This window comes from Sphaerodactylus townsendi, linkage group LG11 (assembly GCF_021028975.2).
Source record: "Sphaerodactylus townsendi isolate TG3544 linkage group LG11, MPM_Stown_v2.3, whole genome shotgun sequence".
Classification (NCBI taxonomy): Eukaryota; Metazoa; Chordata; class Lepidosauria; order Squamata; family Sphaerodactylidae; genus Sphaerodactylus; species Sphaerodactylus townsendi.
Window position 1 is genome coordinate 17,454,767 of NC_059435.1, and position 25,430 is coordinate 17,480,196.

The 25,430-nt window shown below is 44.9% G+C and overlaps 1 protein-coding gene across 5 annotated transcripts in view; it reads left to right on the forward strand.

The window, feature by feature from the left end:
- Positions 1-25,430, forward strand: part of LOC125441092 (cytochrome c oxidase assembly factor 1 homolog) — a 103,710-nt gene that overhangs the window by 73,787 nt on the left and 4,493 nt on the right. For 3 of the 5 annotated variants that reach the window (XM_048511412.1, XM_048511413.1, XM_048511411.1), the window contains 3 exons: positions 16,842-16,892; positions 19,769-19,873; positions 24,327-24,478. In XM_048511412.1, coding sequence (XP_048367369.1) covers positions 19,780-19,873; positions 24,327-24,478 — 246 coding nt within the window. In that variant the 5' untranslated portion in view covers positions 16,842-16,892; positions 19,769-19,779. The other 2 variants (XM_048511414.1, XM_048511416.1) reach the window with 2 other exon arrangements.

Consider the following 25,430-nt stretch of genomic DNA (forward strand, 5'->3'; position numbering starts at 1 on the left):
CTAATGCCACGACCCTTTAATACAGTTCCTCATGTTGTGGTGACCCCCAGCCATAAAATTATTTGTATCTCGGTTCCTAAGGCCATCGGAAATATGTGTTTTCGATGGTCTTAGGCGACCCCTGTGAAAGGGTTGTTCGACCCCCAAAGGGGTCGCGACCCACAGGTTGAGAACCGCTGTCCTAGAATTTCCCCACCCACTTTTGACGCCCCCCACCCATGTAGCTGTCACTGTATTAAATGTTGAATTTTAACCTGACAGGCATTGATAAAGGTACAAGAGCTCAGAAATGATGGCAGTCTTCTTAAGGACACTCTTCGTGTAAAGGGAAGGGCTTGTAGCTAAGGTAAACAGGTGGGACTTTGGCCAACAGAATTACTGTCAAGGCCTGGTCCTTTCCCCCCGGTCCCTGCCATGCCTCCTATCCTGGGTGAGGCATGTGGAGTTCTTGGGATGCGTGCTATTGCTTTGCTCCCTCCCTGCTTTCCCTTTCCCGCTTTTTGCTTGGGGGACCCTTTTACTTTGCTTTGCAGGTTACACACCGAACAAGGCCCCAGGTGGAGACAGAGTCAAGGTCACCAGGCCTGGGAACTTGGCAATGCTTGCGGCATGCAGGGGCTGCCTAGTGCAAATGGGAGGGCGAGGGGTCTATATGCAGAGTTTTTGCACACAAAACATTACACTCGCCAAACTGTTGTGATCTCTGGTCTGTCCAATAATACGACTTTAGTAACCGAGGTTCTTGAATGCAGAGGTGGGATTCAGCAGGTTCTCACAGGTTCCCGAGAGTAGGTTACTAATTATTTGTGTGTGTCAAGAGGGGGTTACTAATTGGTGATTTTGCCACGTGATTTTTGCCTTAGTTACGCCCCTCCTCTCAGCAGTAGCGCACAGAACTTGAAGCAGTCTAGCAGGAGGTGCACCGGCGTGCGTGGCAGTCTGCGCCTGCATGCATTCGTTTCCCGCCCAAGGACCGGCGCAGCGGCTGCATCCTTGCCACAGCCCCGCCCAGGAATGCCCCGTCCCCGGAATGCCTAGCCACGCCCCCGTCGTGCCCTGCTCAGCCTCATTGGCGCTACGCCACAGTTTTAATCCCACCATTATGGGAACCTGTTACTAAAATTTTTGGATCCCACCACTACTTGAATGGATGATTATGCCTCATATCCTAATTACTGTCATTCAATAAAAGATGATCAGAAAATACTGCCTCAGCCTTTAAGGTGTCTCAAAGCATCCTACAAATTACAATCATCTTCCCTTCTCCTCCCCACAACAGACACCTTGTGAGGTAGGTAGGGCTGAAAGAGTTCGGAGAGAACTGTGACTGGCCCAAGGTCACCCAGCAGGCTTCATGTGGAGGAGTGTGGAATCAAACCCAGTTCGCCAGATTAGATTTTCACCACTCTTTAACCACTACATTATGCTGGGTGGACAGCTAATGACTGTCTGTTGGGCAACTTGTTGAAGTCGCCTGGAGTGGAAGTGTAGAAAAGTTTGTAATCCTGTTAGCAGAAGGAGATGCCCCAACACGCGCCCCGATTTGCCACATCGTGAATCAGCTCCAGTCACCAGAACTGCCTTTAAAACTCTTCCCGAGTGCTGCTTCCCCCCCCCCCCCCCGCACCCTATCCCTGCCCCATTTTGGCTGGCTCAGCCAGGGAGCGCACCTGGAGTTCTGTAAATGAACAAGATGAAAGGATAATTAGTATTGCAAAGCAAACACCGAGGAGACCAGTACATCTGTGATGAGCAATTAATTAATGTAATTAATCTTCCGACAGGATTTCTGTTCGCTGGAAAGGATTTCCAAAATGATAAACATGTCTTTTTTTTTCCAAAGAGAAAGAGACGCTTCTCTTGGAAGCAATATAGGTTAGCCCAGCCCTAAGGGTGTCATAGAAGACTAACTTTCTGTTGCCGAGCTAATAACTCTGTCGGGGCATCAGCTGAGGACTTCCAGATGTGGGTCAGCTGTCTGGTTGTGTTGTTTAAATGAGAATGAAACCATCTTTGTCATGGTCCAGGCCTAAAGAGATCTGAACAATAGAGTGAAAATCTTTTCTGTTTCAGACTGTGGAGAACAGGGGGAGTCAGCGCTCAGTGGCAGATCATCTGGCATAAGGACCTTCTGACTTGGCATGCAGAAGGTCACAGGCTCAATTCCCATCATCTCCAGTTTAAGGAATCACCAGTTTAAAGAGTCAGGGAGTAGCCAATGGGAAAGACATCCACCTGAGATGTCCACCTGAGAGTTACCGCCAGTCAAGGCAGCCAGCTATGACTTTGATAGTGTAGTGGTGGTCTGACACCACAATATCATTTCATGTGTTCAGTATTTTTTGTATTTAATAAAAACAACAAAGGACTCCCTGCACTTAGAATCTATCACTCTAGACTGCAGGTAGAAGAGTTTTAAGAGTTTGGATTTATATCCCCCCTTTCTCTCCTGCAAGGAGACTCAAAGAGGCTTACAATCTCCTTTCCCTTCTTCTCCCCCACAACAAAGACCCTGTGAGGTGGGTGGGACTAAGAGCTCCAAAGAGCTGTGACTAGCCCAAGGTCACCAAGCTGGTGTGTGTTGGTGTGCACAGTCCAATCTAGTTCCCTTGATAAGCCTCCACATCTTAAGTGGCAGAGCGGGGAATCAAATCCAGTTCTCCAGATTAGGGTGCACCTGCTCTTAACCACTACGCCACTGCTGCTCCCTAGTGTAGAGGGGTCCTTCATGAGGGGAAAGCAAGCACATAAAAATTAGCAGATCAAAGCGAAAGCAGATCTTTTCCGTATGACACCAATCTAGGGACAATTCAATCTCCTTGTCTACCACTTATTGGAGTCTGCATGTAGAGCGGAATAATCTTAACATTACTGATATGGGATCACATTTTTACGTGCTGCCTTGCAGGAAGAAAACACCCTACCTATAGAACTCTAGCCTAGCAAGGAATGGGTTGAGCTTGAACTTCTACAGTGCTGGTTTTCTGCTTGCGGGTTGTCGTTTTTTAATGCAAAGGAATGTTCAGAAACGTGCTCATCCGCAGTCTGAAGTGGGTCAGTTCATGCCATTATACCTGTAGAGCAGATCTCAGTTGCAGCATTTGATAGGAAGAAGTTGGCAAAGATCCCATTAGAGTTGAGGGGGAGTGGCCCGATCGAGCTGCATTCTTATAGGACTTACCCACAAGTTGACTCGGGTGCAGATATTTTGGGTTAACTCAGAGAGATAAGAATGTTGGAGCAGCTTTGCTTAGATGAGACCATGGGCCACTGAGTTCAGCATGCTGCTTGCAACACTGGCCAACCAAATACCACAAGAAAGCTGATAAGCCAGGCCCAGAGATAATGGCCCTCACTGGTTGGCTGTTCCCAGCATCTGACAACCAGAGGTGTCCTCCCTGTGAACTTGGCAGTTCCATTCAATGGTCATGGCTACCCATGGCTACCTACCCAATCCTGTTCTAAATCTGTCCAAGTCAGAGGTCATCACCCCATTTAGTGGCAATGAGCTCCACAAGCCGTTGACTCATTGCATTCCACAGTGCTTCCTTTTGTCTGTCTTGAAGCTCCTCTCTTGATCCAGTCTCATAGGATGGCCAAAGCATATGGGAGAGGGAGAAAGATTTCTATCAGTTTCCTCTGTCGGTACCAGACCAATTCTCCATGGCCTTTCCCCCTAAACTGATAAACCCCACATGGTTTAGCCTTGTTCCAGCCCTGTGATCATTTTCATTGCTCCCTCTGGCATGTTTCCTAGCTTTTAAGTCAGTTCCACATGCTTGCTGATCTCTGACTAGCATGTTAAACAGCTTGCATGCATGGAAGAGGGTCACACATCTGAATACCGCTGCAGTGTAAATAGGATCTAATTTCAAAGAGGAATCTTCTTTATGGAGCCAAGTGATCAAGTGAAGAAACAGGCATGTTAGCCCGGAGAATGTACGATCCAGTTAGTCTCTAGGTTGTAGCCTAAGAGATCAGGAAAATAGAGACGGCCTAGTCATATTGTTTACTAGTTCTGAAGTTCCGTCCAGACTTCCTTAGTGCTGCGGGTCTTGTAAGGATAAGATTCCAAGTACAAAGAAGCTTTCCCCACATTCCACAATTTTGAAGGATGTTTTTGTTTGAAATCCCAATGTGACAGATGTTTTGCGGTATCTAAAAATAGACATGTGGTTTGCAGCCGCAGAGTTGGACTTTTAACATTTTCAAACATCTTGGGAAAGAGAAGCCGGCTTACCATTGCACTTAAATCTTTAATACGTGTGTCCATTTAAATATATATCATGTATATGGGAAGGACATCACTGATGAAAACATACCCTGCAACATCGAAACTTGGGCACGCTCTGGATAAACAGGAGCACCCTTTCCTGTAAGTTAAAACTGAAGTAGGATTAGATTTGCTAAAGCATTTGCATAGGCCGGAGCACCATATGAGGTCAGGGTGTGTGTGTGTGTGTGTGTGTGTGTGTGTGTGTGTGTGTGTGTGTGTGTGTGTGTGTGTGTGTGTGTTCTACTGCTATATGTGAAAGGACTGCCAAATGGCGAAGATAGCCCTGAGATATGCTTGTTTAGAATGAATATATGCACGAGAACCAGCATGACAAGCACAGACCTGCTGCTGCCAGGAAGGTAGAAATGGATATTTAGTGGAACAGAAAATAGTCTCTGCCATCAACATCAGAGTATCTCATTTTATTTTCCAGGGGAACTAAATGTGCAGAATGATTGTAGACAATAACTTTCCAGATTATGTTTCCGAAAGGTTATAATTTCCAGTAGGAGCAGTGAAGGGAAGAAGATTATTGATTTGAAAGCCGAGAATGCAAACTGTTTCCTGTGTGCCGGAGCTGCCGACTGCTTTCCTGTATCGATTGTTTTCCTCCGTCTGCAAAGCAGACGCGTTGTGGGTTCTGTGATCGTCAACCCATTATTAAGTAGCAAAAATAACCCGCTGACCTGAAAAAAAGAATTGGGATTGAGGATGGGGCGTGTTCTCGTGTGTGTTTATAAGCAGCTACATTCAAAGCGGAGAGCAAGGAGGGGGAAATTTCTGCCTTTAATTAAGGTATATTCTTCGTACATGTTTCCACAAGTGCGGGGTTTACATTAAAAGGAGGTGGGGGGAGTTTGCCTGGAGGGTAATAATAAAAACTGTGTTTGGGGAATTCAACAAGACACTTGGCAGAAGCTGTTGCCTTCTAAAGGCTGGATCCTAAAAGGAGATGACATGAGCGTGTTGAAAACAGTTTTTTTTTTAATTAGCAGGGAGCTGAGTTAATTATCCATCACATATTTGCTGGGGCAGTCAAGGACAGCTGAGACCCTTCCTTTGGAATACGTCTGGCCACAAACAGCATGTAGGGCATTAGTAAAGGGAGGACAATATTTGCTGTCAGGGTGGTCACAAGGCAAATGGCAGGCTAACGAGAGCACAGCAGGGCCGAGAGTTGCTGGATCGGAGCCAGGACTTCTTTGTATAATATGCTGCAGATACATGAATGCCCTGCATTTGACTTGAAGGCATCTAACTACTTCGCTGAGCACAGTTCTTTCCTGAAGATGGTGGGCGGGAGGAAGCGAGTAAACGGTCGCTTTGATGTTGCCCTTCAAGTGTCAACATAAGGAGAGAGCCCTGATCTGGATAGCCCAGGCCAGTGAGAACTTGTCAGGTCTTGGAAGATAAGCAGGGTCAGTCCTGGTTAGAATTTGGGTGGGAGACCACCAAGGAAATCCAGGGTTGCTGTGCAGAGGAAGGCAATGGGAAAGTACCACTGCACGTCTCCTGTCTTGAAAGCCCCGTGAGGATTCACCATAAGTTGGCTGATGGAAACAACCTGATGGGAACAATCACCACCAAAAGGAGATGTGACTAAAATGGAAACCTTTATGGGGAAAGGTTGATCAGCAGAAGTCTTTCTCAGGGTCCAACCTAGTTGGATTTATCAGCAGAAACCTTTCTCGGGATCCAACCTGGTAGCTCAGGCCTCATGTTCAGGAGGACTACTGTAAGAATTAGCAAGATAATATGTCAGGGGTCCCTAGCCTTGTTGAACCTGCAGGTGATTTTGGAATTTTGTGAACAGGCAGTGGGTTTCACAACAAAACACCTGCTGAGGGGGAGATCAACCACAAAACGGCTGCTACTGGAAGCTTTAGGTCAGACTGTGCTCAGATAGCCGTTAGGAACTATACCTCCCATCAGCCTCTGTCAGCATGGCCAATTGGCATGCTGGTAGGGGCTGATGGGAATTGTAGTTCCTGAACATCTGGAGAGCCGCAGGTTCCCTACCCCTGGTTTGGGTCAATCAGAAAAAGTTAGGTGGTCCCAAGCCAAGCACAACTGTTTTCAAATGGATGCTCCTTGGAGACACAAGAGGATGCTTTCTGGACTCTTCTTACTCCAGAGAAGAGGAAGAAACTCTGCTTTGAGGAAGATCCGCTTCGAGGAAAAAGCAAGTGGGTGCCAAGAAATACACTAGTAGTAGCCATGCCATCCATAGACACCATTCTGGGGATCACTGATGTATATGAAACACTATTAGTATGTAAGAGGAGCATTATATCATTTATTATTATTATTTAGTTTCCACATTTCCAGATGGTTCCTAAGTTCCTCATCTTAAATGGGTGAGTTTGATATTCCAGCATTCCTGTTGCTGGTTATGGAGTTTCTTGGCCACCGTTGAGAAATGGAAGTGTTGAAATTAAGGCGGGATACCCTCTCGTAATTTTGTAGAATAGGAAAGATCCTAACAGAGGAGGAGATACCATCTGTAGGATGTGAGTGTGTCAGCTGATAGGTAGTATAAGGAACATTTCCCACAATGGACTTGCATCTGTGTGTATGTTTGCAAGCTCCTTTTTTATTGTTCGGAGTTTAATCATGTGGATGGGACTACCTGTTTTGGTACTTCCTGGGATAGCCATAGTGACCCATGATATTGGGCCTGATTCCCTATTGCTGTATTGTTCTGAACAAGATGATGAGCAGTGGAAAGCACTTCTTGCAAAATGGTCTCGCAGTCTGTGGCTGAAACTGAAGTAAACATGTACTGAATCTTGTAAAAAGAAATGCAGCTTTTCAGAGCAATTCAACGAGCTTCTTTGTTTCACTCCGCTGCATGCAGAATGGTGAAGGTGGTAATTCACCATGGACAAGATTTAACTCCCAAGTCTCTAATCGCAACCAGAATCAGCCTTGATATAATCACACTGCTCCGGTTTTAATGTACCTCTTCGTTATAGTACTTGGCCTTTTATTTCCCTCTCCATCACAGCAATAAACAGATACATGGTATTTATGTAATAGGCAGTTGCATTCCTTTGCTTATCCTTACCTGTTATCATCAAGGAATTCGTTTACAAGGAACTCAAAACACTTTCTAAGCATTAAGCGCTGGAGGCATCCTTGATGAGAACAGTGCTGGTAGATGTGCATGCTACTAGCAAACGTATTTTGCTTTAGACATCCCAAGTTCTGAACAGCTTGAAACAACCATGATACAAGAACAGCAAGCCATACAAAATGTGCAAAGCATTAAAAAGAATAATATGTTAAATATGGATGCATACATATAAAATATTGTCCTACAGAAGAAATGAAAGGATAAAAAAATACACAGTTCTGTAGAGAGCATATAGTTTTTAATTGATTGAATAATGCCAGAGGTATTGTTTTGCATTTGCATTTTTGCTCCCCCCTGTATTTTTCTTTCCCATTTGAACGGGGCCACTTGGCATACTACCTGTATTGCTTAATAAACCCTGTTCAAAGGAGAGCCATAATGCTCGCCAGGTTTAATGTTATGCCTTCTGCCTTGTAACATGGCAGATTTAATAAGCAAGAAAAGGCTAAAAGATTGTGCCCATGTAACGATGGCTCAGTTGAATCTCTGGCCCACCAATTACTTCACTGTCTCAGATTCAAGGAAATCAGATCCAAGTATGTGAATCTTACTCCTTTACATTTACCCGATCTGTAGTCGACCCACGCGGTCAGCGTAAGAACGAGACGAGACGCGGAGATAACATCTGGTGGAGATCGCCAGCAGCGGGAGACCGGAGGTCCGTGTTCCTAGCGAGTCTCCCGTCTGCCGGTTCCTGGCACCGTATTGTATATGCTTTTTAATCCATTTTTTATTACTGTTGTACTGCTGTCTGTGCCAATAAAGGCTAGCTTCTGCATTTGCATTTTACACCTGTAGGAAATAAGGTGTGTCTGTGACAAGTACTCGTAGGAACCCTGTGGTGCAGAGTGGTAAGCTGCAGTTCTGTAGTCAAAAGCTCTGCTCACAACCTGAGTGCCCGGGATCCTGACAGAAGTCAGTTTCATCGTAGTTGTTCTTCAAGGTTGGGCTCAGCCTTCCATCCTTCTGAGGCAGAGCTGTAGCCGTAGTGTGTGTGCCCTGCTCCCCTACCATACAGTGACCAGCCGTCCTGATTTTCGCGGGACACATCACGCTTATGCGTAGAGTGTCCCCGCTGCCCCGCCAGGTTTATGCCATTGTCCCGGACAGGGACAATGTGGCTCCACAGCAGCACACTGCTCTTTATGCGGCGGCGCTCCCCGGTCAGGAAACAGAAAAGCACCCCAGAAGGCACTGCGGCAGCCGCAGTGCCTTCTGGGGCGCTTCCCTGTTTCCTGACTGGGGAGCGCCACCGCAAAAGGCAGTGTGCTGCTGCGGGTGCGCGCCCTGCTTTTTAATAGGAAAAATCTGGTCACTTTACCCTACCACTACCCTGCACTGGCATGTGCCCGGTGCAAGAGGCCCTCCCGCCCCTTGGGCGCTATGCCACTGTTGTGTGGTCATGAGCTCCCAGCTTGCTGGGGATAAACTGTAGGTGACTGGGAAGACAAAGGAAAACCACTCTGTAAATATAGCCTGCCTAGTAAACTTTGTGATGTGGTGTCTCCTTGTGCCCAACGTTCTACCACGGTGCTGCTGGATCAGCAGTGCATTACTACACCGATCTCCCCGATTTAAGTAGATTACACTACTTGTTGGACAACCCTGATCCTTCTCTCTGTATGATAGTGGCAGACTTTCTCCTGGAAATTACTAAACGCCAGTAGATTTCCTTCAACCTAACATTTATTTCCTGTATTGTATATGCTTTTTAATCCATTTTTTTATTATTGTTGTACTGCTGTCTGTGCCAATAAAGGCTTGCTTCTGCATTTGCATTTTACACCTGTAGGAAATAAGGTGTGTCTGTGACAAGTACTGTAGGAACCCTGTGGTGCAGAGTGGTAAGCTGCAGTTCTGTAGTCAAAGCTCTGCTCACAACCTGAGTTCGATCCTGACAGAAGTCAGTTTCACGTAGTTGTCTCAAGGTTGGCTCAGCCTTCCATCCTTCTGAGGCAGAGCTGTAGCCGTAGTGTGTGTGCCCTGTTCCCCTACCATACAGTGACCAGCCGTCCGGATTTTCGCGGGACACTCACGCTTTTGCGTATGAAATTTCAGAGCCTCATGCTGCAATTCTCTAGGGGTTGTAGTGACCCCCTGAAAACTTTTTAAAAACTGATGAAAATACAGCACAAGGTGGCCAGCACGAGTTCAGGAAATGGTGTCAATGAGGAAGTCTGGGGACTGCAGAGTTGTGTGGGAAACATTTTAAGGAGCTCTGCACACCAAGTGAAAATGGTTTCACAAAAGAAACGCTTCCTGAAAACCGTTTTTTAAAAAAAGAATCACTTGGGAACAGCATGCAAATAAAACATTTTCAGGAAGGAAATAAAATGTTTTGGGTTAAAAACCATGCAGAACTCCTTGTAGGAAACATTTTATTTCCTGCCTCAAAACATTTTTTATTTCCTGCCTTAAAACATTTTCAGGAAATAAAATGTTTTGGGTTAAAAACCATGCAGAACTCCTTGTAGGAAACATTTTATTTCCTGCCTCAAAACATTTTACTTGGTTTGTGCAGAAATTTATAAAGTGCATGATTTATAAAGTGCATGACCTGGGATTCATCAGAAATTATAATAAACAAATCATCAATAAATCTTTTAAAGAAACTTATAACTTTCCAAAAGATTCATTTGCGTTTTTACAATATCTTGTACTAAACTCTCCTCTTCTTGCATGTCTGAGAAAAATTACTTCCATTTTGACAGCCAATACTATTTTCAGAAAAAGGCGTGGCCAAGGGCAGCTCTTTGGCCCTTGAAGTTGCAAATTAATAAATGGATTATCTTGAAAGGAAGTTTTTGTGCGACCCAGATTTCAATCCCTTCTGGAAATTTATAATTGAATCCAAGCTCATGCACTTTATAAATTGGATGAATGGTGTACATCCATCTATTCAATTTTCGCATACTTTTGACAAGACAGCTATTAATTTTCTAGACACTATTGTGTATGTTACATCTTATGGTACATTTGCTGTTAAGCCATACATAAAACCTGTTGACAAAACGTGTCCCTGCAATATAAACCCTTTCACCCCAGGCACCTAAAATACAGCCTCCCCTATAACAGTTATTAAGATTAAAAAGAAATTCTACATCTAATGATGATTTTGAAAAGGAAAGTGGACAGCTGATAGAATGCCCTGCAGCTAGAGACTATTCTCCTTATATTCTTAAAAGTGCTTGGCATAAGGTTAAAAAATAGATAGAACCAGACATTAGCAGAGAACCCTTTCAAAGAGATTGCAACGGACTATACTCCATTAACCAATAAAATTAAGAACGTCTTTCAACAACATTGGCATATCATTTCAGATATATCAGGATGCACAGAATACCCTAGAATTAGATATAGGCTCAGAGCCAACCTAAGGGATTATCTAAAAAGGCCTTAAAAAAGATAAATCACTTTTCAGATTCAATTATTGGCAATTACAGATGTGGTCACTGCTCTGTTTTCTCAAAATCTATGAACATCTCTGAATATGAACATCCCAATCTAAAAACAAATGGAAATGGAGGATTGTTACCACTTGTAATAAAAAAATGTGTATATCTCCTTAAATCTCCATGCCAACTTATATATATTGGAACGTCATCAAGACTTTTATGCAGTAGGTTAATAAAGCATAAGTCTAGGGTCCAAAATAACCCAGAAGCACCCCTTGTTCAGCATTTTTATAAGAAAAAGGAAATACAGAAAATGATTTTAAATTTTGTGTCCCTTACCCTTACAAGAGGTGTACCTTTAAGAAGGTGGATATTGTTTTCCTGAAAATAAGCCCTACCCCGAAAATAAGCCCTAGCATGATTTTTCGGGATTTTTGAAGGATGCTTGAAATATAAGCCCTACTCCAAAAATAAGCCCTAGTTACAGATTCCCCGGCGTAGCTGATCTGGTCACGTGGGGGATGCAAAATCATGGGGAAAAATAAGACATCCCCTGAAAATAAGCCCTAATGCATCTTTTGGAGCAAAAATTAATATAAGATCCTGTGTTATTTTCGGGGAAACACTGTAAATACCTTTCAAAGTCCCTTCAGTTTGAACAATGAAATAGACTACACGAGCTATCTTAAAATTCCCATATTTATTTATTCATAGTTTACACTGCTCATCAGTTGCATCAGGTTGTTAGAAAAAAAGCAGAAAATGTGGTTAATTTTCAACAATACAATCGTGCTTCCTTAAGAAACTGTTGTAGAAATACTGTATATTGCTGTTAATGCTATATATTGGAGCTTATCTTCACTGTATGATCTAGAACAACTTACAAGATGATACACTTGATTGCCTAGTCTTTGAAATGTTTGGAGATCATATCACAGCCTTTAAAGTATTTTGTAAGCATTTATTGCTATAGTATTTAAATGGAAATATTTATTACTCAATGTTTATAATTCTTCATGATGCTTTACTACTCAATAATAATACGTGATTTTCTATTTTATTTATAATGTTAAAGTATTTATATTTCCAATGTATTTATATTGTATTTATTATTCTAGTGGCTAGAATACAAAATTCCCTCGATAAGCAGGATGAAATAAACATGTTTCACTGATGAAGCAATCCATCTACTGTGAAATGGGGGCAGACCCAGATTAGCCCATCCAGTATCATTATAAAAGATGTTACTTTTACTTACCTCTTGGAGGACTGTAAGACTTACCTGTGTTTACCTGCACTTTAGGCTTTGGCACCAAATGATACATCTATTCTTCTTCTTCAGTGCACATTGGACACTTGTTTTCTTGGTATTTATAGTTCTCTTGCATATTGCTCCTTTTGGTGGTTTGTATGATTGTGTTTGTTTTGTGTTTGCACACTTCATTTTGTCATTCTTGTGTTCTGACTTTTTGTGACCTTCCTAACTGTGGTAGGCCCTTTCTGCACGGGCCATTAACGACGCCCTGGGGACGGCAAAAACGCCGTCCCCAGGAAGCCGTTCGCACAGGCGGCGCTGCCAAAACGCAGCAGCGCCGACCTGGCTCCCCTCCCCCTCCCCCAGGGCGGCCTCAGGCCGTCTCCAAAAACCTCCCGAGGTTTTTGGAACAACAGCGCGTTCCCGGCGGCGCGGTGCGAACGGCACCGCCGGGAATGCGCTGTTTTCCCCGTCCCTCTCCCACTCACCTCGTCGCCGTCATCGCCCTGCTGGCCTCCAACAACCCTCCCTCGCTGTCCTCTGACCCCTGGAGGTCAGAGGGCAGCGTGGGTGGGTCTACTGCGCTGGCCTCTGCGGGGGCCGTTCGCACGCTTCTGTGCGAACGGCCCCCACCCTTGCACCGGCAGAATTCCTGCCGGCGCAGGGGCCGCCCAATGGCCGTGCGGAAAGGGCCGTAGTCTTGGTGTGGAAGGTGTTTGTTTGTTTGTTTGTTTTTGGTGACTCTCTCCACACCCCACCTTTTTTTTACTCTATTTGTTGGTTCCTTTGTGCAATCATACATCCCACCCACCTTCTCTGCAATAAGAAGATTCATTGGGCTACATTGCTCTAGGTAAAAAACTGAGTAGAAATACACAACTCTGTCCTCAAGAGACACACGAGTGGAAGCACAGAACTATCTTCCTCAATTTGGGCAGGGTCATCCTCTGAACTGATTTTGGCTTAGTTCTTGAAGATTCCAAAAATTGCTCTGCATAGCTGCAGAATCCCAATAGTGTATCTGGACATGGGCCACGAAGAACTAAGTTGTATGTCTATTATTTATTGCCTTTTTAAGCATATGTGATGGAGGAACATATCAAAAATGAAATGCATGAAGTAGACCTAAGGTGTGCCATCCATTACAAGGCTGGGTGACCAATTCGCAAAAGTACATTTTTAATTTTGTTTTAGTTCACTTACCGAAAAAGCAAAGGCTGAGTCCATTCCTTCTTGCGTTTGTCCAGTTTTTGTTTTGTTTGTTATGTTTTTGCCCTTCTTACATTCTCTTGGGATTCTTGGGGGTTTTCTCCTTCACATACGACAAGTGAACCATGCTGTTAGCTACTTTTGGTTTGCACTGTGTAGAGAAGTGGGATAGAAATACTGTATGTATCTTCTATAAGGCTGTAACAACTGCGACGATTGGGTAAAAATGCCTTCTCTGGCCATGTTTGATTTCTTTTTCAGTCTCTCTTCATTGTTCCCCTTTGCTTTCCCACTTCTTCCTCAAGAACGGTTGACAAAAGAAAACCTTTGCAAAAGAAAAGAGTAAATGATTCATGTGTGTGACCCATCTTTTGGCGAGGCCATAAATTGAAGACAGAAATTGAAGAAGCTTTATTTTGGTCTCTAGCTGTGGCCAAGGATTTTGTAACTCAACCAAAGTTGTTTCCTGTGTTGCTTTACTGGGCAAGAGCTAAATGCCGGTTGCTCACACAAACTGGTGTCATCCGTCCGGATTCACCGCCATGATGCAATCAACTGACAGAGATAAAAATCTGAATTTTCTGGCTACTAGCAAGCATGAGGAAACTTGCGTTTCCTGTGAGCTCTCAGAAGTCAGCAACTCCTTGAAGCCAAAATATTTTTTACGTTTCTTTTCGCCCAAGATTTTTAATCAGTTATTGACTGTTGAAAAAAATTCCTTCCTGAAAGAGTAATAAGGATGTGTGAATGCCCCCTAGATCTATCAGTACTGTTTAAATTCAGGCTGTAGCTCCATTCTTTTGCAAGTAAAGACCCCTGCACCAGATTGTAATCCATCTCGCCATTGTGTTATATGTGAATCGATGGCTTAGCCCAGAAGAGACACCTGGCCCTTCCATGAAAACTTCACCGTGTATTCTGCTATGTGTTGAAGATGGATTGTGTGAGAAAACAGGGTAACTGGTGTGGATTTAGAGGCAGACAGTTACAGTGTATTTTCACAAATGAGTGCTAAGTCTCCGGCACTCTTTTCTCCAAAGGAAATTGAGTCTGAACTTTTGACTGCTCATGAAAGGGGTCAGGCAAGGACAGCATAGTACTATGTAGTATCCTGTAGCAACAGCTTCTACTCACAAAATAATTATAACCACAGCTGGTTTTGCAGAGGTTATTTGTGGTTTCTTAATCACATAATATCAGAAATGTAATGTAAGATTTCTTACAGTTATCTCTGGCCACAAACATAAATGGAAAGGCCTAAAATAAATAAATGCTACAATGTGGGTCTTTTCTTTACATCCCTGGCCTTCCTATGGTGGGATATACTACTCTTACAGCATTACCATTTTTAGGGTTTTTTAATTTATTTGGAGTTAGGGATAGGGAGAAATGAAAATATGTGATGAACCATTAGAACTGTTTTACATTTTATGGGCTGGATTTGAATGCGGGTCTTAGTTTGAAAGCATCTGCAGCTTTAGCAAATGATTCCTATTTATGTTGATCTATAAACAGCCGGTGAGGTGGGCCAGAGTGAAAATTTAATAGTTTTGTAACAAGCTGGCTGCAAGCCCATGAAGCCATATATATGTTTGTAAACTGTTAACTTTGAATTTTAGGGCAAGAAGCAAATATTGTGTGGCAGTTCTAGGTCATGTTTGTGACCTAGACATAAAATGCCCGGGGGGGGGGGGGTCACATGGGGAGATAGCGATGTCTCAAAGATATCTATGGCTGGGTCTTCCGTCTGGTTGAGCAAGCAGTGTTAGACACAAAAATAGTGCCATTGGAGGACGATCCCAAGGGAGACTTACGAAGGGAAAAGAGCGATTCTCACGGCTTGCTTGTAAGGCTCTGCTTCACTCAGTGAAAATAAGAAATGCACTTGGGAGAAGCGGTTAATTTTTTTTTTAAAAAAATAATGTCATGGGGACTTCCTGTAGCCCAGTGCCGTCTGAAATTCCCTATAAACCGACACCATACATTCAGAGATGTCCCAGAGGGGTTAAATCAGCTCGAGTTGGTAAGGTGGTTTGGGGTAGCGAGAACTGACTCAGCATCGCTGAAAAGAGCCAGGATGCCAAAGCACGAATGGAAGATTGTTTGGACTTGTGCATTCACCTGTCTTATGTGCAACCACTTAAAAAGGAATGAGACCCTCAAGCAAGAGGCTTCTTGAAAAAAAATGATGTACAGTAACTTTTGGAGTATTTCCATAGATGGAACGATTTCCACCCCCAGAGAGTAACTTTCTCTCCCCCCCCCCCCCCCCACCAATTGTTCTTGCAGGTCTCACTGCAGTAGGAGTTGATAAATATTTTTCCTACCTTTCAGACAGCAAAAGCTAAGATACATACATGTGCTAAGGAAGTATCAGGTGGAGGAGTTTTTTAGACATTGGTGGATGTGGAATGGTAAGGTGTAGTCTGATCTCCTCAGATCCTGGAAGTTAATGTGGTCAGTACTTGGAGGGGAGACTACCACAGAAGATTTTGCAGCGGAAGGCAATGATAAACCACCTCTGCTTTTCAGTTTCCTTTTAAACCCCATGGTGTTGCCATAAGTCCACTGTGACGGCAGCACTTTGTCATATAGTAGTTATTGTCTCAAGGAAGATGGAGAAAGAAACTGTGGGAAACTTCTTTGTCACCAGTAAGGGAATGGATGAGAATATGTAGAAGTTAGTTATGGTACGTCTTGTTTAACTAGGATGTTTATCGGTCACGGTGATGAAATACGGATTTCAGAAACTAGTGTATCAGCTGTGTCACAATCGTCCTGCGTAAGAGGACGGTGACTTAGGGTTCCTTTGAATGAAACATGAACTTCTCAACATATTCCGAGTGTACAAAACAGCTGAATCCTACCATATACTTATGTCACAGTCCAAAGGGATAAAAGAGATACATCATGTTGCATTCCTAATAGGCGGGAAGAAATGTTCTGCAATGAACTCCACAGAAAGGGTGTGACGGGGGGGGGGGGACTCTTTAATAGGAGAACCTGAGGTAATCGTGCATAGAAACATTGGTGGCTTCTGCAATGCTCATTACAAAACACTTTCTGCTGACAAACGCATTGCATAGCTATGATTTTATTTATTTACCCTGACTTTTCCTTGGGAACTCTGCTGCAGGGGATAAAGCACATAAGAGAAAACAGTGGCTTGTGAGGCCTATTTTATGTGCTCAAGCATTTACATTCCCCCATACCTTCATTTTGCTCAAAGGGAAATGTCTCGTGTCCCCTCCTCCCACTTTGAATGATGCAGATGGAAAGTGGTGCATTTGTCTGTTTTATGTGCAGTCAATTAGAAAGCAGTCAGACCCTCAAGCAACAGAGTTCTTAAAAGAAACTATATGCTGTGATTTGTGGATTCATTGTATATCATGTATATGACTCCTCTCTAGTGGTTTGAATGGAAACAGGGCATATTTCTCAGTTCACAATGTCAAAGTTCTTCTCGTTTGGTGTATTTTTAAATCTGGAAATGGAGGAAAGGGGAAGAAGGAATTAATGTCTGTTTCTGACTAGTTGGAAAAAAAATAACACATTTCGTTCTCTTTTCAGGCCACTCTTTGAGGCTCAGATCAAAGAATCAGCAGGAGAGAACTCGAACAGGTACAACATATCATTACAGACTCTCTCTGTGTGTATATATCCACCACTAATCCTCAATGAATGTGTTCACCTATTTAACCGCCATCCCGGATCACTGTAAACATAAATTATTTTGCTATGTTTTTAGCTGTTTTAATTGTTATATGAATCGTTGTAAGCCAGTGGTTCTCAACCTTCCTAATGCCGTGACCCTTTAATACAGTTCCTCATGTTGTGGTGACCCCCAACCCTAACATGTATCCATTTTACAGATGGAGAACACTGATGCAGGGAGTCTTAGGCGACCCTTAGGTTCAACCCAGTGGTGGGATCCAAAAATTTTAGTAACAGGTTCCAATGGTGGTGGGATTCAAACTGTCGAGTAGCGCCAATGGAGCTGGGTGGGGCACGACGGGGGCAGGGCTGGGCATTCTGGGGGCAGGTCATTCCTGGGCAGGGCTGTGGCAAGGACGCAGCCGCTGCGCCGGTCCTTGGGCGGGAAACGAATGCACGCAGGCGCAGGCTGCCACGCACGCCAGTGCACCTCCTGCTAGACGGCTTCAAGTTCTGCGCGCTACTGCTGAGGAGGGGCGTAACTAAGGCGAAAATCATGTGGCAAAATCACCAGTTAGTAACCCCCTCTCGGCACACACAAATAATTAGTAACCTACTCTCGGGAACCTGTGAGAACCTGCTGGATCCCACCTCTGGTTCAACCCCCAAAGAGGTCCCACCCCCCAGGTTGAGGACCACTGTTGTAAGCCATCCTGAGCCCAAAAGAGGAGGAGGGGGAGGGGCTGCATAAAATAAAATTTAAAAATTTGCCACAATGGAGCTCCATATAGGATAGCAGGGAAAATCTTTGAATTATATCGTTTGAACAGTGCTGGGAAAGGACTGCCCGCCATTTGTAAAGTAGGATTTCTTCATAGATATAGACAGAAGGTGGAAGCTGTTTGCAGTATGTTTCAAATGCCTTTTCCATGTCATTTGAGCATCAAAATAGTTATCCGAGAATTTGTAACAGTGAACTTGTTCAAACTGCATTCCCTGTAACTTTCAAGGACATCTTGTCTTCCCAGAGTCTCCAAACAGTGACATTTGGGATGTATTCATTCTCCATGTTTTTCCAGCAGGGCTGCACTGTAATAGTATAGCAGGGCTCAGCTGGGAAGCCTTCTTGGGGCGGGGGGGCAGCACAGCAGGGATCTGGACCTTTGGATGGGGCTGATAGGATGTCATCTCTTGGAACAGTCTCCCAAGCAAGTCTTGTCAAAACTGGTGGGAGTCCCATAGGAGCACTCTTCAGTTCTTTTTGGCTCTTGTCAATAGGGGTCATAGGTGAATACTGCAATCCTATAGGCATGGCAGTCAGAGCGTTTCCCACCTAACCGGCAGGAGAACATTATGCAAGAACTGAGGTAAAATTGGTCTCCGTACTGACAGTATAGGTAGCACGCTTATGAAGCAGCTATATGCACACTCGTAACTTGGTTACCCTTGGTCCATGGTTGTCTAAATTCATCTTTGAAAGAGACTTTAAAGAGGGGGGATACGCCCTTATGTTAACCATTGTTGGAGTCATAGCAACTCAGCATTCCTGGACATTGGGTGGTGGTGCTAAATCTCTCTAAGTGTATAAGTGTCATCTATTGGGAGCTGTCCTCTGACTCCTCTTCCTTCTCTCTCAGTAGCCATTGTTCTTTGTATCACTTTCCACATGGACTGGCATGGAGTCAGACGCTTCTACAGGTCTCTCCTGAGGAAGCAAATATTCCATACTTGCACTCATATGACACCGGATTAGCTGGCCACTTGTATAGGGAAATGTATTCGTCAGATTAGGATTTCTACCTTTCTTTCAACTGCAACAAGAAAGTGAACAGAATCCAGTTGAATAAATGCAAATTTTACATTTTGCAGTTTACTTTTTGAGAAGGTCGTTTTTACTGCACTCAATACCACGCTTCCATGACTGGGCAATCTCTTCTATATTGACCAAATATACCCAACAAACATGATTCGATGATGAGGTGAACAACTTTTAGACAGGAAGTGCAGACTTATGCATATGTAGGTTGGGTACAACTGAGATTTTTCTGAACCTGTGATCATTTTCTTTTTTCAGTAATATAACCGTATGGCAGAAGACAAAGTTGTTCATTATTCTGGTCAAGCTGTTTGACGGCACTGACCCTTTCCCTTTCTCTGCGGTATTTGTTACTTTGTTCTGGCGTTCAGGCAGATAAAAGGTATGCGGTTCTTGCAAATAGGCCGGGCAAGTAGCAGGAAGAAAACCAAGCTGGTGAGGGAAGTCCATTGCTAAACTTTCCTGTTTATCATTTCCCTTCCCCTCCCTTTTCTTTGTGTGTGAATGAGTGAGTGAAAGCGAAATGCTGCTGAAACACAGACTGTGCGCTTACTGGCAATGAAGTCAGCTAGGTTTTTCCTTCTGAAGTCCCCCTAGCCAAATCCACCCCCGGTGTTTACTCCTTCAGGGTGACATTTCAGTTTGAGGTAAATCTGTTCCCCCCCCCCTCTCGAAGTCTGAATACTGTATTATTTGGCCCGCATGGGAAGCTGGCAAGAACAATATGTCACTTTTCTGGCTGCAAGCCACACCGGGGAGGTCATTTTCTCCTTGGCAATTAGCAAAACAGTGGCATCTCCAGAAGAGACGAATGAGCGTATTCGAGCAGAGGTATCGAGCTTGCTCAGTTCTCATCCTGGATTTCCTCCGACAGAACCGCAGGGCCCCCCGAACTAACTAAACGCTGCATGTAGAGCTTTTATTCAGTCCTGTTTTGCTGGCATATTGAAAAGACTTTTGGCAAAATTCCCCCATTTTGCTCGTATACAATAAGTCTTTTTTTCCCCCCTCTCCTTCTTCCCCTCAGGGAACAAAATCATGCCAGCGTCTTTGAGGAAACTTCAGCAACTGGCTATTTATCTGGGAATTGTATCTGGTGGGGGATGTTCCCTTATGTACTACTACATGCAGAGTAAGTTCCATCACGGTTAGCAACTTCGATCAAGTCTTCACATTTGCGAGGCTGAGGTGGCCGAATGGGCTGTACTACTTCACACTGGCGGTGACGGGAAAACGCATTTTTAATGCCCATGCACCTAAAAACAAAATGTTCAGCAAACAGATGTTTATGTGGATAATTTGCAAGGATTTTTTTTTACTGTGTAGAAGCTTTCAAAAGTAGTATTGCTCCACCATTCTGCCATCTCTTTCTGCTGTTTGTTCCTCTTGTTCAAAGTTCTCAGCGAGGCGTTTGACTTCAGCGTTCAAGATTTCCTTCTTGTTCAGTTTATAACTGCTTTGTTTCACATCAACAGAGATACAGGATCGTAATGTTTTTGAAGTACTGCCTTGTGTCTGAGTGTGATTGACAGAGTTGTTGTGTGGAGTGTTTAAACACAGGATGCTTTTTTGTCTTGCTGAGAGATTTCGGTAATTTTTGGAATTCACCTTATATGTGGGGCAGAATGTGGATTGCCTTGGCATGGGCTGCTAATGGGATGGATTATTTATTATTATTATTTATTTAATTTAATATACCGCCCCATCCCCGAAGGGCTCTGGGCGGTGTACAACATAAAACCATAAAACCATCATAATGTAGCTTCCATAAATACAGTTAAAACCAGCAATTACTTCCTAGGATAGGCATCCCACGGAGACCTTATTTAACTTAAACTTAACTTAATCCTCCTAAAAAGGAGGAGGTGGGAGACAATGGGTCTTGATGGTATTGAGAACCCATGGGATGGAATGGAATGGGGGGGGGCACACTCAGCAGCTGGCCTCTCCAAAGGCCCGGTGGAACAACTCAGTCTTACAGGCCCTGCGGAAATCGCCAAGGTCCCGCAGGGCCCGGACAGCTGGAGGAAGAGTGTTCCACCAGGCAGCGGCCGTAAAGGCCCTGGCCCGAGTGGAGGCCAGCCGCATCATTGAGAGGCCAGGGATCTCCAGTAGGTTGGCCTCTGCCGAATGCAGAGGTCGAACCGGGACATATGGGGTCCTGTATAGAACTGGGACATATGGGATCCTGTATAGAAACTCTACTGATGTGGAGGAGTTCGATCATCAGAACAGGATTGCCCCAGGTGACCCACAAAATATGGCTCCAGGAGAGAGGGCATCCCCAGAAGCAGAATTGGAGTTGGGGGTCTGCTTCAGAGGGAGCATCAGTAAAAAAATCTCTCCTCCCCCCCTCCCCGATCAGTGGAAATGTCCAGCGGGTCCAACACAGTGAGTTTTAGGCTGACACACATGGACCCAGAGGCATATGGCCTATAGGGGTATGGAGTCACCTATGTCCCTGGGCGCATGCCTTTTGGTCACGTGGGGCGCCGGGTACCAGGCGCCCCACCACATGGCCAACAGTCGTGCGCCCCAGCTGAGACCACCGAGCTCCGCCTCCCTGCAGGTCAGCTTTTGCCCTCTCCAGGCCCTGCTGGCCTGCACGGAGTCCAGGGGCGTGGCTCGGACTGCAGGGAGGCTGGGGGCGTGGCTCGGTGGCGGGCAACCACAGAGCACGCCTGGGCATTCCGTCCCCTGGCTTGGGGGAGGGCAAAAGCTGGTGCCCCTGAGCCATGCCCCCGAGTACGGGGGGGGCACCTGGAGAAGGGGTTGTCTCCAGGCACAATTTCCCTCTGATACGCCTCTGCGTAGACCTGTTTGCTGTAGTAGAACTCTTTCTTTTAGATCTCCTGAAAGCAGGTATGGCCTTGATCTGGATGGCTCAGGCTAGCAGCCCGATCTCATCAGGTCTCGAAAGCAAAGCGGGGTCGGCTCTGGTTTTAGTACTTAGATGGGAGACCATCCAGGAAGTCCTGGGTAGCTACACACAGGCAGGCAGTGGCAAACCACCTGTTCGTCTCTGGCCTGGCAAACCCTACAGGGCCGCCGTAAATCAGTTGTGGCTTGAGAGCACTTCCTACCACTAAAGCAGTTGTGAAAGCTCTAGGTTCGCACACTTTTCTAGCATGCAAGACCTGACTCATGTATGAAATATTTCGGAGAAACCTGCGGTTCGGATAGGTTTGCCGCAGATTTATGAGGAAGGCGTTTAAAATACAATCGCTGACACTGACAGAGACGTTACCGTCTTCTGTCTCAAAGTAATTACTTAAGAGTCTCTGCTACAAGGATTGTTTTTCATTAACCTAATGGGAGAAGATGGGTTGTTAGTTTGCAGCCAGGTACTGCAGCAAAATCAAAGCAACCTTTAATGGCTTTTTTTGCATCACTGACGCACCTGCTGTGGTGTGATATTGTGATCTGCACAATGTCCCACTTGATATCTTGATTGCAAGCCAAAGGAACTGTTGTTTCCAAAAGGGCAACCATGTCTGGAAGCCACATTGATGTTTGACTAATGAATAGAAGCTGCGGCAGCAAACTGATACGGCTTCTCTCAGCCTCTGGTCAGGTTATATTAAGAAGAAGAGTTGGGATTTATACCCTTCTTTTCTCAACTGTTAAGGAGTCTCAAAGCAGCTTACAAACTCTTCCTCTCCCTGCAACAGGCACTTCTGAGGTCGGTGGGGCCGAGAGAGTGCAGAGAGGACTGTGACTGGCCCAAGGAAGGTCACCCAGCAGGCTTCACGCGTAGGAGAGGGGAAACGAATCAGTTCACCTGATTAGTGTCCACCGCTCACGTGGAGGAGCGGGGAATCAAACTCACTTCTCCAGATTAGAGTCCACCGCTCCTAACCACTACAACATACAAAACCCAGTTCACTATTTATACATGCAGAGGCCACTTCATGCAGTTCTGGAGACAGTGGCACACATGATCACACCTACTCCAAGACCTTGCACGTACACAAAACGCTATTGCTACTGCAATCCCAGATGCACACTTGACTGTGGAGTAGCAGGGGCAGGCCTTTATTTATTTATTTATTTATTTATTTATTTATTTATTTATTTATTTATTTATTTATTTATTTATATTTATATACCACCCTCCCCGAAGGCTCAGGGCGGTGTCCATCAATAATAAACAATTTAAAACATCATAAAACATCATAATTTACATAAAATACATAAAATACTAAAACTACAGATGACTTCCACCCCTCCCCCTCTTTTATGTTCCCACGGGAGGCCAGGTGTTCTTATGGCGGAGTTGACATCATCCCTGCTGGCCAAACGCCTGGCGGAACGGGTCCATTTTGCAGGCCCTGCAGAAACTTTGTAAGTCTCGCAGGGCCCTGATCTCACCTGGAAGCCTGTTCCACCAGGTAGGGGCCAGAGCCGTAAAAGCCCTGGCCCTTGTAGAGGCCAGCCGGACTGTGCAGAGGCCAGCCTCTGACTGTGCAGTCCTAAACAGCTGCACCATTCTCAATCCACTGAAGTCAACAGAATTGGAAGCATGCAATTCGACTGAGGATTGCACTAGCAGTGTGCAAATTCTGGCCTGTGCAGGTGCGGAGTTGCAATAGCGAAGGGTGAGGTTCTGCATGCATATGAGGGATCCTTTATACATCAGCTGGGCAGGGAGTGGGGGATGAATGAGTCAGGAAAGGAGTGTTGCTAGTTGTCCTGGGCCCTGCAACAGCTGGATCTAGGACAGTAACAGCTGTGAGATGTGCCCGCCTCCTTCTTTTGTCCTGTTCGACCTTGGTCTGGGAAACAGACGTGTGGAGCAGACTTGTTGCTTGCTTAGACAACTGTGCCAACACTTCTCCAAAGTCATGTACTGCTGTACATGACATGTGGGAAACGTGATACTAACTTGTGATAGCTTTCAGTTGCTTCAGTGGTCTGCACCTCGATAACCCAAATTCAGTCATCTGAGCAGCTGAACAGTGTAGTTTGTGCAACCTCCCCTGGCCCAAGTTTGCATAATGGATGGAACTTCCTTAGTTAGCACATTTTAATCTGTAAAAATTGCTGTTTGGCACAATTCAGGTTTTACTTTCACAGGGAGAGGCAACGAGTGGAGATCTGGCATCTACAGGAGCCAGAAACAGGAGAAAGATTTATGAATCGCACCGGCGACTGAGCCTTCCAGTTATCTCAGGCTCACTGCTGGGTGCTTGAATAATGCTATTTTTCTTTTCAATGTCAGCTCCCAACCTGATGGCCACAGAACAGTGGAAGTTAAGCAAACACCGTGCATGAGGAATGAGTGCATATAACGCCAAGCACCCTACCTAGCAAAATGTCCGCTGGGTAGGGGAAGCTCTTCCGGAGGATATCTGTGGGGGGAGGGGGGGGGGGGGGAAAACAGGGAACCCGTGTCCCTTCGGCCTTTTTCACTGCAGCACCTATCAGAATAATTAGACACCATTCCATATCAAGCTGTTAAATATTAATATTGCTTCATAGATATTCTTTGTTTATTTGGGACAGTTGCCAGAATGTGTTTTTCCTCTCTCTCTCTCACTCACTCTCTCACTCTCTCTCTCTTTCTCTGGTTTTTTTTTGTTCAGAGAGCTTTGCCAGAACACAGTATTATCAACAGGCTCTTGAGCAGCTTCATAAGGACCCCAAAGCCTTGGAGGTACTTGGCGCACCTCCTCTTAAAGTACATTACATCAGGCTGACAGACAAGCACAATTGTGTCGATGAATCAAGAGCACAGGTAACAGCCAGGTGGATTAAAACCTGATGAAGGGGGAAGAGATGGGCGGAGGGGAGGCGAGGAGCAGGGAATGCTAACGAAATAAAAAGGGTAATTTACAGCTCGCCCTTAGGACACAAGCATGTATCTCTAGCTGGCATCAGCATAAGAGATTCCGTGCTGCAACAGTAATATTCACTGCATTCTCTTAAAGGCTGTTTAGTGCAGTCCACAAATTACTTAAGCTTCCATATCTGCATTTGAAAGGTCTTTAACGAAAATCAGCCACTAACCCAGTGCCGGTTATTTGTGCAAGTCCAAAAGGCCTGAATGTTAGTTAGGGGGTAGGATTTATCAAGACCCTGATACTGCGATGGAGATATCCCGCGATCTTAGCCATTGCCTGCCTCTGTGTCACAACCCTAGCATTCCTTGGAGGTTTCCCACTCAACTACTAGCCAGACTGAGGGCTGAGAGTGTGCTGTCGATCATTTAGCAAGCTTCCATGGCACAAGTGAGGATTTGTGCCTCAGTTTCCCAGGTCCCAGTCTGCTATTTTAACCACAGCACCGCAACGGCTCTCAGAGCTATATTAGGACATTGCTAAACAGCAGGCTGATTTTACAAGGTCAAGAACCAGTGACTTGAACAGGGGTTGTTTGGTGGAAGCTGATGGGATAACTTGGGTTTGTAACCAGCAAGGCTGGATTCATACTTTGGAGCTGCTATGTTAACAAATAGTTAAACAGCAGGTCAAGGTGAAAGCACCGTGGAGTGACATCACATCACAACATTTGCTAGGCAGACTTTGTTTACAGGGTGGTTTGCCATTGCCTTCCCCAGTTTTCTACACTTTACCCCTGGCAAGCTGGATACTTATCTTGCCAACCTTGGAAGGATGGGAGGCTGAGACAACCTTGATCCAGCTACCTGAATCAGACTTCAGAAATTGAACTCAGGTGGTGAGCAGAGC